Genomic DNA, 17,557 nt, shown 5'->3' on the forward strand with positions numbered 1-17,557 from the left:
GTGCGCCTTGTTAAAAGTTCATGTGTGCAATTTCTATCCTTCTTAATGTGTTTGAGCCAATCAGTTGTGTTGTGACAAGGTAGGGGAGGTATACAGAAGATAGCCCTATTTGGTAAAAGACCAAGTCCATATTATGGCAAGAAAAGCTAAAATAAGAAGAGAAACGACAGTCCATCATTACTTTAAGACATGAAGGTCAGTCAATACGGAACATTTCAAGAACTCTGTGTGCTGTTTGAAGGAAGTTGCTAACTAGCGCTAGCGAAATTGCTAACTAGCATTAGCACAATGACTGGAAGTCTATGGGTATCTAGCTAACGCTAGTTAGCATTGGCTCGCAAAACTACCTCTAACTTCCTTCATACTGGACACAGAGACATAAGAATGGTGTCCACGAGTTCACCTGACTCTGGGGAAGGAGATAAAGGGCATTGCTGACAAAAATCCTGAAGTATCCCTTTTTAAAAAAGACCCTTGTGACATGTTTATAACACATCCACAAAACATCCATAACACCTCTTTTACACTGTTGTCACCAGTCTTTTTCCTCGTGCGTGTTCAGTGAGCCAAGAGAGCGGCGATAGCATCTCAACCTGAGCGTCTACTCTGTGTTTCAACACAACCTCCAATAAAGCGGTCACCTGAACCATTCAGTCCACTGATTCTATCTGAAGCCCAGCCTGATACTCTACAGGATACGTTTGTGTGTGTGTGTCTAGCTACAGCTAGAGGGTGAAATCACCACCTGAGGATTACAGAACAGCTTCTCACTCTGACCCCCCCCCCCCCCCACACACACACGTCTACTGTACATAAGTGTAAATGGGTCACTGTTAAAGGCTGTCCTTTAATCCTTAAGGTGATGTCCCCAGGAGGCAGTTTCCTTTCCCAAATGATCACATTCACCTGCACAGGTATCCCAAGATGCATCGTTGCTGTACGGGGGTTCAGACAATTGTACAATATTCCTATTTCAAGAAGATATAAATCTTCACTTTCACCCTTAGACCACCTTCCTTCTTCTGAGAATGCCTCACATTACAATTCAATTCTTCAATTTGAATTGAATTTGAATTGAAGTAGTAAGCAGAATACAGAATTGTAATTCGAATTTGAATGAAAGGAAATGTAATTTAATTCACTGAAATTCAAATGCCTATTCTATTCCATATTAGGTGTAGTCTATATAAATATTCATATTGTACATAAAACATGTCGTTATATACATGAATATAAAATGTTGTTGAAACAATTAATTTTCAGGACAAAATCTTAAAATTAATTATTAAGGAAAACAAAACCTGTATGCAAATATACTAAGTTATTATATTTAATTAATCACTTACATTTTGTTCAATATTGGGAAAATACAAAATTTCCCAGAATGCATTAGTTGAACCGTCAAGTTGACCCTGAGGTCTTCTAAAAGAAGCCAAACAAATGAAGTGGTTGGTGGAAATATAATTGGCTAATCTAAGCATGAAGGTTAAAAGTGATATATCCTTTGGTATCTGGAAGTGCGACCTGTCAGATTCAATGAAACTGATGTTCTATGACTGAGTGGAATTTCTTTGAATGGCACTGAAATTCTACTTCCTGTCACTCAAATTCAATTCTACATCCTGTGGGGTGTGGCCAATTCAATTAGAATTTCAAGCCATGACTTGAATGGGAGTCAATTCCAAAATTCTGATTTGAGCCCAACCCTGGTACAGAGACAGTACTACAGTATCTGCATGATCACTGCATTGTTAGAGGTTAATAACCTCTGGAGTCGACCTACTGCAGCATACGAACCAGCTCAGTCCCTCACCTTCACCAGCCTGCAGGCTGCAGCACTACACTACTATACTGCTGTTCTACCACTAACACTGCAGGTGTCACATAGGAATAACAGAGAAGGAGAGACAGATAAAAGGAGGGAAAGAGAGGGGGAGAGAGAGTGTCACGGCCGTTGAAAGAAGAGGACCAAGGTGCAGCGTGGTGAGCGTACATTTTCTTTTTATTAGAAAAGACGCCCGAACAAAACAATAAACACTACAAAACAAACCGTGAAGCTACAGGCTGTGTGCCATAAACAAAGTCAACTTCCCACAAAGACAGGTGGGACAAAGGGCCACCTAAGTATGGTTCTCAATCAGAGACAACGGTAGACAGCTGTCCCTGATTGAGAACCCTACCCGGCCAGACATAGAAATACAAATAATAGAACATAGAATACCCACCCCAAATCACACCCCGACCAAACTAAATAGAGACATAAAAAGGATCTCTAAGCGTGACAGAGAGCAAGAGAGAGAGAGAGAGAAACAGAGCGAGAGAGAGAGGGGCAAAAAAACGATAGTGCGTGGAAGTCAAAATGCCAACAGTGAGCTGGCATCACAGCAGGATGTAAATAGAGAAAAGTGGCTCATCATGTCGTCTGCATTCCCACCTCCGCAGAGATAAGGAGGGAGGGGGAACGAGAGAAGCAGAGAAATAGAGAGGACTGTATCCTCACATTGCCTGGGAAATGAGCAATATAAAAAATGTACGACAGAAGATAAAAAACCTTTTCCCTCTGTGACTCTAAGACCTCACCCTCTCAGCTGAAGTACTATCTGTGTACAACAGCGAGACGTCTGGCTTCAAATATAACTGTATGAGCAACAAACATGACACAGGCAAGTAGGGGGAAATGGCATGCAGTGAGAGCTTGAAATGTTCTGGGTAGAAACGCAATGGTTTCAACTGCTACTGCAGAGAAGACGGGAGTGCTATAGAGCACAAACAGGTGTATTGTTGCAGAGAAGACGGACAGGAGAAACGTGAGATTAGGTGCTGCAGAGAGGACCTTGGAATGCCAAACGCAGATGCATACACACACACACACGTGCGTACAGGGTCATTGGTCACAAGGGTAATGCAGAGCTGAGTGTGTGTGTGTTGGTCACCCAACATCACCACAGTGCTACTATCAGACATGAAAACCTCAGAGGTCAGAAATTCATGGAACAAGTTCAGTGATCTGTTGCCTCCCAGTCCCCACAGGCAGTTATTATCTGTCCATGTGATTCCCAGTAGATTGTTGCAGGTGGGTGACGGTTCTAACCATCAAAGCGCTGTAGCAGAGTCCACTAGCAGGGTCCACTAGCAGGGTCCACTAGCAGGGTCCACTAGCAGGGTCCACTAGCAGGGTCCACTAGCAGGGTCCACTAGCAGGGTCCACTAGCAGAGTCCACTAGCAGGGTGTGATACATACAGCCCGTCAGTAAAGATAACACTCAATGGTGATATGATGTCATTGATTGGCACTGGCAGCTGGCACTGCTGTGTGTGTGTGTGTGTGTGTGTGTGTGTGTGTGTGTGTGTGTGTGTGTGTGTGTGTGTGTGCGCGTGTGTGTTTGCTCAGACGTGTTTGGGCAAAGGTCCCCTCTATCATTTGCTGCGAGAGGGTGTGACAGATCGAGTGACCCGAATCACTCCAATGACCGATGATGACCGTACACCACGAATGGGCACCATAAAGGGACTTTCCCACTGCCCCTCACCCACAATCTCTCTCACACACACACACACACACACACACACACACACACACCTGTCCAATAAAAGGGGCACGTGCATCTTGTAGTTCAAGAGGTAATGTGTCACATGGGCCAACCATGTGTAAAATAAAATAAAATTTGATAAAATAAAATAAAATTTGATTTGATTTGGCCCCATCCTGCCTGGTGTCAACAGTACAGGCTGGTGGCGGTGGTGTAATGGTGTGGGGAATGTTTTCCTGGATACAAATTGAGCAACGTTTTCATGCCCCAAAGAACTCAGGCTGTTCTGGAGGCAAATGGGGTTCTGACCCGGTAGTAGATGTGTGTACCTAATAAACTGACCATCTGAGTGCATTTTCTTCCCAGCTCTTCTGGTTCTGGAGTGACCCTTTAGTATCTCCCTGTTGTTGTGTGTCTTAACCAGGCTTTACCAGCATCAACACATCCTGTTTCTCGTCAGTCAGGTCAGGTCAGGTTCACCGTGTGACAAACCACACACCGTATGACACGTGACTCACCACTTGATGACATCACTTGTGGGAATGAAAACACAGCGTCGGTCACGGCTGGGCTAAAATGTAAGGTTGACTAAAACGTCTGCCCTAAAGGAAATCCCCCAAAACCCTGCTGTGCCCTCCTTACGGTCAACATGGCTGTGACACACACTGGGTTAGCCTGAGTGGGGCAATAGGCATGTTACTGTAAACCTAATTAGAACTGGAAATGGACCTAAAAACTATGTCTACACTGCTGTACCTGGATGGACTTCAGTACGACACTATCCTCTGGTACGCTTACTCCGTCACCACCACTACCTGGAAATAACATATCAACGGGTCAGAATATGACACCTGTGCAACCTATTGTATACTGGAGTCTCGGGTTGAAATGAGAATGATACGGTGAACTGACAATCCACTTTCAGTCACTACTACCTAGAGTGAATGCAAATAACACACATCTATGGTTCGGGATATGGTACTTATCATACGCATCATGTAAATGTATCAATTTTTTTTTTTTATGTCTCATCCATATTCAAGACAAATTATGGAAGATATTTGTCATGTCTAGTAAGGGCACGACAACGCATGTGTCTTCTGGGTGACCCACGAGGCATTGCACTACATTAAGTCATTACCCAGGATCCTTAGCTGGGAGGTGGCATATGGTGGACCTTAAGTAGAAGTTACGGATATCCTTATTTAGTAAACGGCTTTATGGGACACGTGCTGCCGGAACCCAGTCTTCGGCCAAATGGACCAATTACCATCAAAGACTAACCGATGACAATTGAACCTCAGTAAAGGGTCGTCAGTAGAGACTGAAACAACTGCTGATGAACTGGAGAGAGAGGGGCAAAAAACGAGCATGTGCGACTTTAGTTTTTTTGTCTGAGCTACACTGTGTCTGTCAGTCTACATAGTACAATATAGTACTACAGTAGAGAACAGGAGAGTATGGTGGCTTCCCTAAAGGGCGGGTCTAAGTGTCTCCATGGCCCTGACTGGAGCTAGTCAATCTCCACGCCATCTGTTAGGCCTTGCCCTGGTCCAGGCTCACTCTTACACCACATTCAGCGGGTCTAAGTGTCTCCATGGCCCTGACTGGAGCTAGTCAATCTCCACGCCATCTGTTAGGCCTTGCCCTGGTCCAGGCTCACTCTTACACCACATTCAGCAACATTGAGCAGTGTGGAGGGATTAGCGTCGCTTAAGCCAAGAAACCACCCAGCCTGACCATAAAACAGTCTTTGACTAGGGAGCCATGATGCTGTGGAGCTCAAGGTTCACCCACACACCACACACAAATACGGTCACACACAGCCTACTGTATTTAACTGACCTAGTTTACTAGAGCCTGCCAGTGAACTACATGGGGGTTATGTAGGGAGGGAGGGGAGACACCATTTTGATTCCAGTCCATACACAGAGTTCACTGAACCTAACCCTGTGATGATGAAATCTGAAAGGACCGAGCATAGAGCCTTGGGGGACGCCTGCCATTTTCACTCAATGGGATGCAGGCAGGAGGTAGCCCACCCATGACTACACCCTCTCTCGCTCCCTCCCCCTTCAGCTTCCTACATTCAATCCCACAAAGACCCACTATGGTGTCCTTTGCTTCCTTGGCAGGCTGTGTGGGGGTGTTTGTGGTGGGTTGGGCGGGAGCCTGCATTAACACCACACAGCCGGTCTGCACGTGCCCAACTCGCGGCCTGCCAGTGGCCACACAAAGGGGGATGATGTCATGCTTAGCCAATAACAAAGGACTCTCTGGGGCCGTGTGGACCTTCCCTCTCACCCGGCTAGTTCCAGCTTTATCCAGCCTACCATTAAATCGGCAGCATTATCCTCTTTACTGTGGGGAGGGGGGGGGGGGGATAATAACAACAGCTAGCCAGCCACAGGGCAATGCTGGGAAGAAAGAGAGAAAAGAGGAACAGAGAAAGAGCGGAAAGTGGGATGTTGATAGAGAGATGATGAAATAGAGGCGGGGGGGCCACCAGGACTGAGAGACAGAGTGTGTGAGAGAGCAGTGCAGCGAAAAGATAAACAGAGAAAGAGAAAGGATGAAATAAAACAGATAGCGTGTGAGGAAGATAGAGAGAGAGAGGGGGAAGGAAAGAGGGACACCCCACAGGGTGCCTTACCACTGTGAGACCTGTCAGCCTCTCAGCCCCATTAGAAATGAATGATTCATCATGTATTATTGTGACATTTTGGAGTCCCTTTTATTGTAGAAGAATAGATAAGAATAGAATACGTTTCTAAACACTTCTACATTAATGTGGATGCTACCATGATTACGGATAACCCTGAATGAATAGTGAATAATGATGGAGTGGGAAAGTTACAGACGCATGTTTACATACTGTTTTACCCACTTCATATGTACACTGAGTATACAAAACATTAAGAGCACCTGCTCTTCCCATTACATAGGCATCATCCTGGACTTCCTGACGGGCCACCCCCAGGTGGTAAGGGTAGGTAACAACACATCCGCCACGCTGATCCTTAACACAGGGGCCCCTCATGGGTGCGTGCTCAGCCCCCTCCTGTACTCCCTTTTTACTCATGACTGCACGGCAAGGCACGACTCCAACACCATCATTACATTTGCAGATGACACAACAGTGGTAGGCCTGATCACCGACAACAACGAGACAGCCTATAGGGAGGAGGTCAGAGACCTGGCCGTGAGGTCCCAGGACAACAACCTCTCCCTCAACGTGATCAAGACAAAGGAGATGAAGAGGACTGAAAAAGGAACCGTGTGGTGCCAGGAAAAAGAGGACCGAGTACGCCCCCATTCTCATCGACAGGGCTGTAGTGGAGCAGGTTGAGAGCTTCAAGTTCCTTGGTGTCCACGTCACCTAAAACTAACATGGTCTAAGCACACCAAGACAGTCGTGAAGAGGGCACGGCAAAGCCTATTCCCCCTCAGGAGACTGAAAAGATTTGTCATGGGTCCTCAGATCCTCAAAAGGTTCTACAGATGCACCATCGAGAGCTTCCTGACTGTTTGTATCACCGCCAGGTATGGCAACTGCTCGGCCTCTGACCGCAAGGCGCTACAGAGGGTAGTACATCCCTGGGGCCAAGCCTCCTGCCATCCAGAGGAAGGGCCTAAAAATTGTCAATGATCCAAGAGGCTTCTAAACAGATTCTACCCCCAAGCCATAAGACTTCTGAACATCTAGTCAAATGGCTACCCAGACTATTTGCATTGTCCCCCCCACCCCCTCTCCACACCACTGCCACTCTATGTTGTCATCTATGCATAGTCACTTTAATTAACTCTACCTACATGTACATACAACCTCAACTAACCGGTGCCCCCGCACAATGACTCTGTACCGGCACCCCCTGGTATATATTGTTATTATTTACTGCTGCTCTTTAATTACTTGTCACTTTTATCTCTTATTCTTATCCATATTTTTTAAAACTGCACTGTTGGTTAGGGGCTCGTAAGTAAGCATTTCACTTTAAGGTCTTTAAGGTCTTAAAGTGATAGATTATAGTAATTTAAAAATACACAAAAGCACCTATGAAATGTCAATGGAAGTAGAGGAGGTATCCAAAATAAACAAAAGGCCTATATCTACCAGTGGAAGGATAGTTAAGATATTTCAATGATTTTTCAACCTGTTGAATTCGGCACATGTGACTAATAAAATGTTATTTGATAAGGTGAATCCAGGTGAACGCTATGATCTCTTACAAATGTCACTTGTGAAATCTACATCAATCAGTATAGATGAAGGGGAGGAGATGGGTTAAAGAAGGATTTTGACATGGATTTTGTATGTGTGCCATTTAAAGGGGTGAATGGGCAAGACAAAGGGGGTGGGTGCCACTCAATATTAGGAAGATGTTCCTAATATTTGGTATACTCAGTGTATCGTCACTGTCAATAACAAAATAGTTCTATAAGAGGCTTTGACAGATTAAATGACTATGTTTACAACTTCTAGCATCCCAACCAGACCAAGGTCTCTACACACTGACTGGAGGACCTTAGCCATTGGTCTATTAAAAGAAGGGTTGCGCAACAACATCCTGCTCAGGATAATAATGGCTCTAACCTAACCGGGTTGTAAGCCTGAGCATTGGCAGTATGCCAATGAAGCATATTTGAATCTGAGAACGAGTGAGAGAAAGAAAGAGAGAAAGAAAGAGGGTGAGAGAGAGAGAGAGAGAGAGAGAGAGAGAGAGACACCCTTAGCTTGTAAGCCTGAGCATTGGCAGTATGCCAATGAAGCATATTTGAATCTGAGAATGAGTGAGAGAGAGAGAGAGAGAGAGAGAGAGAGAGGAGGAGAGAGAGAGAGAGAGAAAGAAAGAGGGAGAGAGAGAGAAAGAAAGAGGGTGAGAGAGAGAGAGAGAGAGAGAGAGAGAGAGAGAGAGAGAGAGAGAGAGAGAGAGAGAGAGAGAGAGAGTGTGAGGGGGGGAGAAAATATAGATGAAGAGAGGAGGCGAGAGAGTGAGCATGTCAAGCTAAGGGTGTCTTCCAATCCCAGGGAACAATGACATCCAGAAGTATTGAAAATAAAGCATATTTTAATTAAGTTGACTGGAGGTCTAAGGCGATGCTGCTTCCACTCATGTCAGACACCTCTAATTTTCACAGTTAATTTACATTTACAGAATGCGTTGGAGAGAGTGACTCCAGGTGATTAAAGCATTAATATAACCTGCTAAGGAAGGGAAAGAGAGAACGAGAGGGAGCACGAGACTCACTCATACATGGTAGGTCAGGAATCCAGGGTCAGGTGGTTCACATCAGGAAGTAGACCACTGGTTTTTATGAGCTACCACTCAAACTGCCTGTGTCACACCTAAAAAGGAAATCCCACCAAATGTTTCCGTCTTCATGACACTGAAGGGTAATGTGTCATCTGGCTCCGATAGCATCGCAGAAGCAATGCTCTGGCCGTGTTCTTTGGCGTTTTTGGTTGGATTACGTTCAAACTATGCCACTACAGCACTGTGTCTGTCTTGGTGCCGCTGTAGGAAGGAGGATGGAATTTCCACAGCTCTGTTGTGATGGATTCCTTTTTTTCTCCAAATCTTTTCATTTTTTCCCTGTGCATTGTTGGGAAGGGCCAGTGCGTATTGCGTTTCACTGTTAGTCTACCTTTTGTTTCCTAAGTATGTGACAAATTTAATTTTATGTGTCAGGTAAAACCCCTGGATAGAGCACACACACACACGCACAAACAGGCAGACACACATCATACACACTTGGGATTTCCCGCTGAGTTTCTCCAGTTTCACACAGTGACTAAAAATACAGGAGTTATGTCGCATGCCATGGCCGTGCTACGGGGGGAAAAAAGGCTGTCGTATTGGGAGCAGAAGTCATGGAAAAAGGGAGGATCCAGTTTCAGGGCCACTAATAAGCAATAAAACCTACAGTACAACTGCCTGCCAGCCAAATATAGCACCCAGAGATCCAGGGCAGAGAAGACGCTCGCCAGAGCGATCCAGACTAACCACACAACACAGAACAGCACGTAACAGACTCCTACCGGAGCAGCATCGGAGAATATTAATGGATGTCTGGTACTGGACTCCTAGGACAGTGTTTCCTGGTCCCCGACTATCTCCAACAGTACACATGTTCATTGTAGCCCTGGACAAAACGCACCTCATTCAGCTCATTGAGGGCCTGATGATTAGTTGACAAGTTGAATCAGGTGTGCTTGTCCAGGGTTACAGTAAAAATGTGTAGTGTTGGGGGTACTTGAGGACCAGGGTTGGGAAACACTGTCCTAGAACATAGACATAAAGTGATACGACGTGGGCAGACCCTTGGCCAGCATGACCATCATCCCTGGTGAACTGTTGAACAAATTTATTCTTGAAGGACAATAAATGGGGACTCACATCCACCCTCAGACCTCCAACCCCTGACCCCTTGACCTACCTTGACCTTGCCATTGGGCTGCAGTAGCTCGGTGACGGACACCTTGTCTTGCTGCAGTCGCCGCTTCACCAGCTTGGAGCAGCACACGTTGACCGCCCCCTGTATGTGGGACGCGTTGTACTCCGAGAAGGTCCTGCTGTCAATCACCAGCAGGCGCCCCGCCCCCCTCTGGATCAACCCTGCCAGGCGCTTTATGTCCATGGCGCTCCGCCTGGCTGGTCCCTTCTCCCCCGCCATGGTGCCACAACGAGGGGTCGCAAGAGGATGGGTGGATGGACGGGGGAGGGGTGGCGTTGAGGGGGGGAGGGTTGGAGAGAGGGAGTATCGGTGGAGGAAGAGGAGACGAGAGCAGAGGAGGTCAATGGAGGAGAGCAGCCACTGCCACTGGAGCAGGCCTCAGGAGATCCATGGTGTCTGAGGAGAGAAGAAAAGAGGGGAAAAAAGCGAGAGAAGAAGGTCAATAGAGTCCCTTTTCATGTGGATGGCTATAAATGAAGTGCTTTGTAACACTAAACTAGTGGCAACTGAGCTGCCACTAACTTTAAGGAGATGAAACCTTAAAGGGAAAATGTCACAATTTTTGTAGTAAAAATATATAGAAGAAAAGTGTTTCCAATGACATCAACCAATTATAATTGGTTAAAAAAAATCACGATGCACACCGATGATGTCATTGGAAACACATCTTCCTCTATCTTTTTTTTCACAACAAAATATAGAAACGAGCAAGTTTCACATACGTTGATGCTGGGGTGGTGCTGGAGATGATGAATATGAAGTAGAATATTTTTTAAAACTTTGCTGGAGTTTTGAAACACATGGGTGTAAGGGTTACAAGACAGATTTAAGGTGAACTGAAACATTAATCCTGAGAAGTTTGGAAACATGACATGGTGATGATTGACACCACACAGTAACCTATTGTCCCCCATGTTTCCATCACGTATACCAGACTCTGGGCTGCTATCAGAGCAACATAAAACAAACCACATCAGCCATCAGTCCCATTATCTCAATGTCAAGTGTGCGCAGTATTTTTTGCATTTACAGTCTTATGTGCAGACTTCGCTCACCTCGCATTTAAATATAACTGGAGTACTAAACATGGATATAAAATGTTATTTTAAGACTTCACAAGGGCTCTGGATCATCCACTGGGCTCAATCTGTCCTGAGATCTGAGGGAGCTATCGTCAAGACTAGCAGGTGAGATCACAACAATAGACAGGCGCTTTATATACGGACTAGTACGTATGGTATAATTGAAACCGTGTGTGTTTGTTGTGGTGGGTGCAGGGTCTCTTGTGTGGCAGCTCGTGAAACAGGAAACTGAGGGGCTGAGATAAATTAAGCCAGGAGAGGAGGGGGGGGGGGGGGAATTCACAGAGCAGGTCTGGGCACAGATGAACAGCCTGTGTGTGTGTGTGTGTCCCTGTGTGTGTGTCATTTATCACAGAGAACCCTCTACAAACTTGATGGGCTGCCTCCTCTCATCTATCACACATAATCACTTTCACTCCCACCACCACCCCCGCAACTGTCAAGACTGTCAGCTGACACACACACACACTTCATGCATACACATGTGAACATACACACTGCAGTACCTGCCAGTTGGGTTGCGTGAATAACCCAGCATGTTGGGTGGTTTAGATTACCCAAACATGGGTTAATTTAACCATCGGTTGTTGATGTTTCATTTTAATAAAATAAAATAAAAATTCTACCCCTCTTTCTCCCTAATTTCGTGATATCCAATTGGTAATTACAGTCTTGTCAAATCAAAATTAAATCAAATTGTATTTGATTGAGAGCCGTGCATCCTCCGAAACATGACCCCGTCAAGCCGCGCTGCTTCTTCACACACTGCTCGCTTTAACCCGGAAGCCAGTCGCACCAACGTGTCGGAGAAAACGCCGTCCAGCTGTCGACCGATGTCAGCGTGCATGCGCCCGTCTCGCTACAAGGAGTCGCTAGAGAGCAATGGGACAAGGACATCCTAGCCGGGCCAAACCCCTAACCTGGACAGCGCTGGGCCAATTGTGCGCCGCCTCATGGGTCTCCTGGTTGCGGAACCCAGGTCGGTAGTGATGCCTCTAGCACAGCGATGCAGTGCCTTAGACCGCTGCGCCAATCGGGAGGCCCAGTTAGGTTGACCCAGGGTCTTTAAAAAAAAATGTAATCCATACTCCGAGTCCCTATTCACGTAATAATAAGGAATTCCCCTCCACCACGCCCACAAATTAGGGAAAACATTCTGTCCTATTGACCCCCATTGTAAAAAAGCCAACTTCGTCGTCAACTTTTAGTCATACAAAACATGCCGATAAAGCTGCTGTCTTCATTTTTAAAAAGGCACGCAGGTCAGAAATCCCGACCTACGAGTTACGGTTTGCAATGCTTCCACGTGGGGAAATGAAGCCTGAGAGAAGAGCCCTGTGGCTTCAGGCTAGTAGGCATGGGAGAGTGGGAAATGTGGGGGCCCGGTGTCCAAGTAGGCTACACCTAGCTACTGGATGGGTGTGGAAAACATTTAATTACAGGGAAGACATTTAACTTGACGAGTATAGTCAGTTTGCAACTCCACTCGCTACTTGTAGCTGTGGCTAGAGTCCGTTTGTGTCGTTGGTCTTGGCTAGCTAACTAGCAGTCACATGGTTGCTAGCACCGTCATGAAAAGGGGCAAAAAGGGAGCACTACAATATTACGTTTTTCAAAGCAGTGAGAACGCTCAGGAGCAGGCAATGTTGAAAAAGTCATCTTTAGACATGTTGTACTTTTCTTAAATGTAGTTTCGTAATTGACTACAACAAGCACACGACAAGGAAATTGAGTTTGAAAAAGGCGACCTAAGTAACCACGGGTTGTTTTCCCCACTGGCAGGCAGGGCCGCGACATTCTATCTAATACAGACTGGGACTATAAATTATTTTCAGGAGGTGTGGCCTATTAGGGGCACGGCTTTCTGACTGATCCACCCTATTACATCACCTTAATTAGAGGTGACGCGTGCAGAACGCTGATCGAAGGAGAGCTCGGTTTGTTGTTTTGAAAGTCTCTGAAGAAGTGTTATTTAAAAAAAAGTTTGATTACCAACTACCTTTTGAATTTGCATCCCATGACGAGAGACTTTCAGAAATATTACAAACTGTAAGTCCACGCCCTTTACTCTTCTCTATTTTATTTTTTACTAATGACCTGTCCCTGGCATAAACAAAGCCCGTCTGTCTATGTATGCTGATGATTCAACCCTATATGCGTCAGCAACCACAGATAGTGGAATCACTGCATTCCTAAACAAAGAGTTGCAGTCAGTTTTGGAATGGGTGGCTAGTAATAAACTAGTCCTGAACATCTCTTAAACTAAGACCATTGTATTTGGTACAAATTATTCTAGACCTCAGCTGGAGCAAGTTGAGACTAAATGACTTGGTGTTACCTTGTATTGTAAACTGTCATGGTCAAAACATATTGATTCAATGGTTGTAAAGATGAGGAGAGGTCTGTCCGTGATAAAGAGATGCTCGACTTTTTTGATGCCACACTCCAGAAGTGCAAGTCCTGCAGGCTCTAGTTTGATCTCATCTTGATTATTGCCCAGTCATATGGCCAGGTGCTGCAAAGAAGGACCTAGAAAAGCTCAAATTGGCCCAGAACAGAGCGGCATGTCTTGATCTTCACTGTAATCACAGGTCTTATATTAATACTATGCCTGCCAGTCTCTCTTGGCCAAAAGTAGAGGAGAGACTAACTGCATCACTTATTTTTATAAGAAACATTAAGGTGTTGAAAATTCCAAATTGTTTGCATAGCCCACTTACGCACAGCTCTGACACACACACTTACCCCACCAGACATGCCACCAGGGGTCTTTTCACAGTCGCCAAATTCAAGAAAACGTACAGTATTATATAGAGCCATGATTGCACGGAACTCCCATCTCAGATTTCGCAAGTGAACAGCAATTCTTGTTTAAAAAACAACAACATTTAAAGCAACACCTCACGACACAACCCCTGTTTCCTATTTGACCTAGATATTTTGTGTGTATTTTGTCACGTTGGTATAAAGGGATCAGGAGACAGGCGCAGGAATGCGTAATAGGGTTTTTTGTTGACCCAAATTACAGTGTGCCGTGTAAAGGCATGGGGACGAAGACCAAACAAACACGTACACAAAACACAGGGTTGAAACCCAAACAAAAGAGCGAGGAGTACCTTGAATAAATACACGGGACGAGACCCGTAATCGTCTGCACAATACAAGCGGCACGAAAGCCAAAACAACAAGGCACAGGTACTCACACAACCAAAAGGACATTGGAACAATAATCGGCAGCCCAATGGTGAAACAAAGGGCACATTTATACAAATACAGTCAGTGAGGAATTGGAACCAGGTGTGCGTAATGACACAGTTCAGTGCCTAGAGGCCGATGACGTAGACCTTCCCGAAACTGGTACACAGAACGAGCAACGGTACCGGAGGGATCCGGAACATTTTTACTAATATGCAGGCTATGTGTGATGTTTTAAATGTATGTAGTTCTGTCCTTGAACTGTTCTTGCCTATTAATGTTCTGTATTATGTCATGTTTCATATTTTGTGTGGACCGAAAGGAAGAGTAGCTGCTGCTTTCGCAACATATAATGGTGATCCTAATAAAAAATGAAAAAATACCAATAATAATTTTTGGCCACCCGTAAATGTCATTCCATTTCATCATGTTAAGTTTTTACACTGAAAATGTGAATTTTACTTTCATATTTTTGCACATTAAATGTTCTAATATGAAATGTATTACATTAGTATTTACATATTCCAACATTGAGATATGCATAGGTTTTTGGAGAAGTCTTATCAAAGCATCAAAAGTGTCAGCGTTCAACCTTAACATGTGATAACAATACAACAGAGCAAATGAACCGGAATGACATTGTCTCACGGGTGGCCAAAAATAACTAACTATCTGAAAGCAACGCTCATACTAAGCCACATCTCCGGTCTTCTGAGCTGACCCGCTGGATCTTATCGCAATAACCCAGCAGTCAATCACTCAGCACCCAGCATCAATAACCCAGCAGTCAATAACTCAGCACATAGCATCAATAACCCAGCAGTTTTTAAAGAAAACAACCCAACTAAGTGACCCAACGTCTGCAACCCAGCAGTTGGGTCAACCAAACAACCCAGCATTTTTTTTGCGGAATGCACCATTCACCATACACACACACTGACAACCATGTACAACACAGAGAGGAAGGGAGGAAGAGAGAGGGGGAAGAGATGGAGACAGAGAGAAAGAAAGGCAGCATGTGTGTAAGGAGTGGGAGAGGGGATGAAAGACTATGCGAAAGAGAAAGAGAAAGAATTTGTGTGTGTATGTGTGAGAGAGAGGTGGGAGAGAGAAAAAGCATGCGTGAGAGAGACAGAGAGCGAGAGAAACAAGAAACATTCAGTCCTGTCCAGTAGAATAGTGGGGACTTGGTGGGTGACAGAAAGAGAGACAGACAAAATAGAAAGAGAGCGCTCTGGTCAGCAGCCAGTCAGTCAGCAGTGTCCGTGGACGGGGGCCATGATCTACTCAACAACCTTTAACCCCTACTATGACATATCGCCCCCGCACAGGGAGGGTAGGAGAAGAGGGGAAAGGAGGGATTGTTATTCCACAAGGACCTCTCAGCCTAGCAACACAGCTAGCTCCAGGCTAGGGGAGGGGTAGAGAGCCGTGCAGATGGAGCATAGAGGAGAGATTGAAGAGAGAGAGAGCGAGAGGAAGATAGAAGAGAGGGCAAATAGAAGAGAGGAGAGATAGAAAAGAGATATATAGACGATAGGAGGTTGCTTGGCAACGCTCCCAGTGCTAGCACGGCATCTCGACCACGGAAGAACTAACTAACCTCTATACGTAGACAGCTAGAGCTAACGGACTCCTCCAGCATAACACAAAGTCACTGGGACTACTATGAGCAAAATACTTTGAAGGCGTTGGAAGTACATATTTTTTGGGGGTTGAAAAGATGTTGAAAAGACGTCTTTTTCAACATCTTGTAATGTCTTTTTCAACGTATTGTGCTCGCTATTCCCTGCTCTACTTTACCGTGTCTTGACGTGAAAGAGTAGACACACGTATACACAATATGCATGGTTACAAATCTAAAGCACACGCAACAACAAATAAAATCTTATTGGTTGCGTACACATACAGTATTTTGCAATTATTATCGCAGGTGCAGCAAAATGCTTATGCCCCCCCCCCCCAAATAAATTAACAAACATCACAATGAGCAATGTCTGAGTCTGGAATACAAATATATATATATATGTATATGATAGTGGGTTTACACAGTATGGACAGTATATGAATAGAAAAGATGTGTACAGCAGCAGTTATATAAGATGACACTGAACACTAGGAACACTTTTCTAATATTGAGTTGCAACCCCCGCCTCTTTTGCCCTCAGAACAGCCTCAATTCGTCAGGGCATGGACTCAACAAGGTGTCGAAAGCGTTCCACAGGGATGCTGGCCCATGTTGACTACAATGCTTCCCACAGTCGTGTCAAGTTGGCTGGATGACATTTGGGTGGTGGACCATTCTTGATACACACGGAAAACTGTTGAGCATGAAAAACCCAGCAGCGTTGCAGTTCTTGACACAAACCAGTGCGCCTGGCACCTACTACCATACCCCGTTCAAAGGCACTTAAATATTTTGCCTTGCCCATTCAGCCTCTGAATGGCACACACACACACAATCCATGTCTCACTTGTCTCAAGACTTAAAAATCCTTTGTTTAACCCGTCTCTTCTATTTCATCTACACGGATTGAAGTGGATTTAACAAGTGACATTCAATAACGGATCACAGCGTTCCCCTGGATTCACCTGGTCAGCCTATGTCATGGGAAGAGCAGGTGTTCTTCATGTTTTGTACACTCAGTCTACATATGAGGTGGGTAAAACAGTATGTAAACCTTATTAAAGTGACCAGTGTTCAATGTATATGGGGCAGCAGTCTCTAAGGTGCAGCGTAGAGTACCGGGTGATAACATGTGACTAACCCATAGTAGGCCAACAAAAGACATCACATGCAATGCATGTCAACAAAAATCCACACATGCCCGCCCCCCCCCCCCCCTCCCCTTCCTCTCTCTCCCACACAAATACAAAAAAAAACTATTTGGTTTCCTCACCTGAGCTAGCAGCTAGTGTAGCCTCACTGCACCAAGGATGTTAGCATCCCTATGTCATCCTTACGCCGCTTTATAACATCACATTGCATAGCATGTCTATGGCAGTTGAGTCGTTCAGACAGACAGACAGACAGTGCAGTGTACTAAAGAACAGGCTGAGCACCACACACACGGACGCTGCTTATGTCTAATGGCGCCAGAGCCCGCCCTCCCATCTCCCTCCCTCACTCTCTCGTTTTCTTATGCAGACAACAAGGACGGCAGGGAGGGGAGGGGTGTGCAGGTTACATCTGTAACAGGGAGGAGAGAGGTACCAGCTATCACGCCATCGTTGCACCACAGCTTGCCTCTCATTGCCTTCTGTTTGTCTAGATTGAGAGGGAGGTAAGAGAGC

The 17,557-nt window shown here is 45.3% G+C and overlaps 1 protein-coding gene across 3 annotated transcripts in view; it reads right to left on the reverse strand.

Annotated features, from left to right (window-relative positions):
* dusp8a (dual specificity phosphatase 8a) overlaps positions 1-17,557 on the reverse strand; it is a 66,567-nt gene that overhangs the window by 45,063 nt on the left and 3,947 nt on the right. For all 3 annotated transcript variants that reach the window (XM_036951707.1, XM_036951727.1, XM_036951716.1), the window contains exon 2: positions 9,969-10,382. In XM_036951707.1, the coding sequence (XP_036807602.1) occupies positions 9,969-10,205 (237 nt within the window). In that variant the 5' untranslated portion in view covers positions 10,206-10,382. The remainder of the gene's footprint in view (positions 1-9,968; positions 10,383-17,557) is intronic.

Source organism: Oncorhynchus mykiss, chromosome 2 (assembly GCF_013265735.2).
Source record: "Oncorhynchus mykiss isolate Arlee chromosome 2, USDA_OmykA_1.1, whole genome shotgun sequence".
Taxonomy (NCBI): domain Eukaryota; kingdom Metazoa; phylum Chordata; class Actinopteri; order Salmoniformes; family Salmonidae; genus Oncorhynchus; species Oncorhynchus mykiss.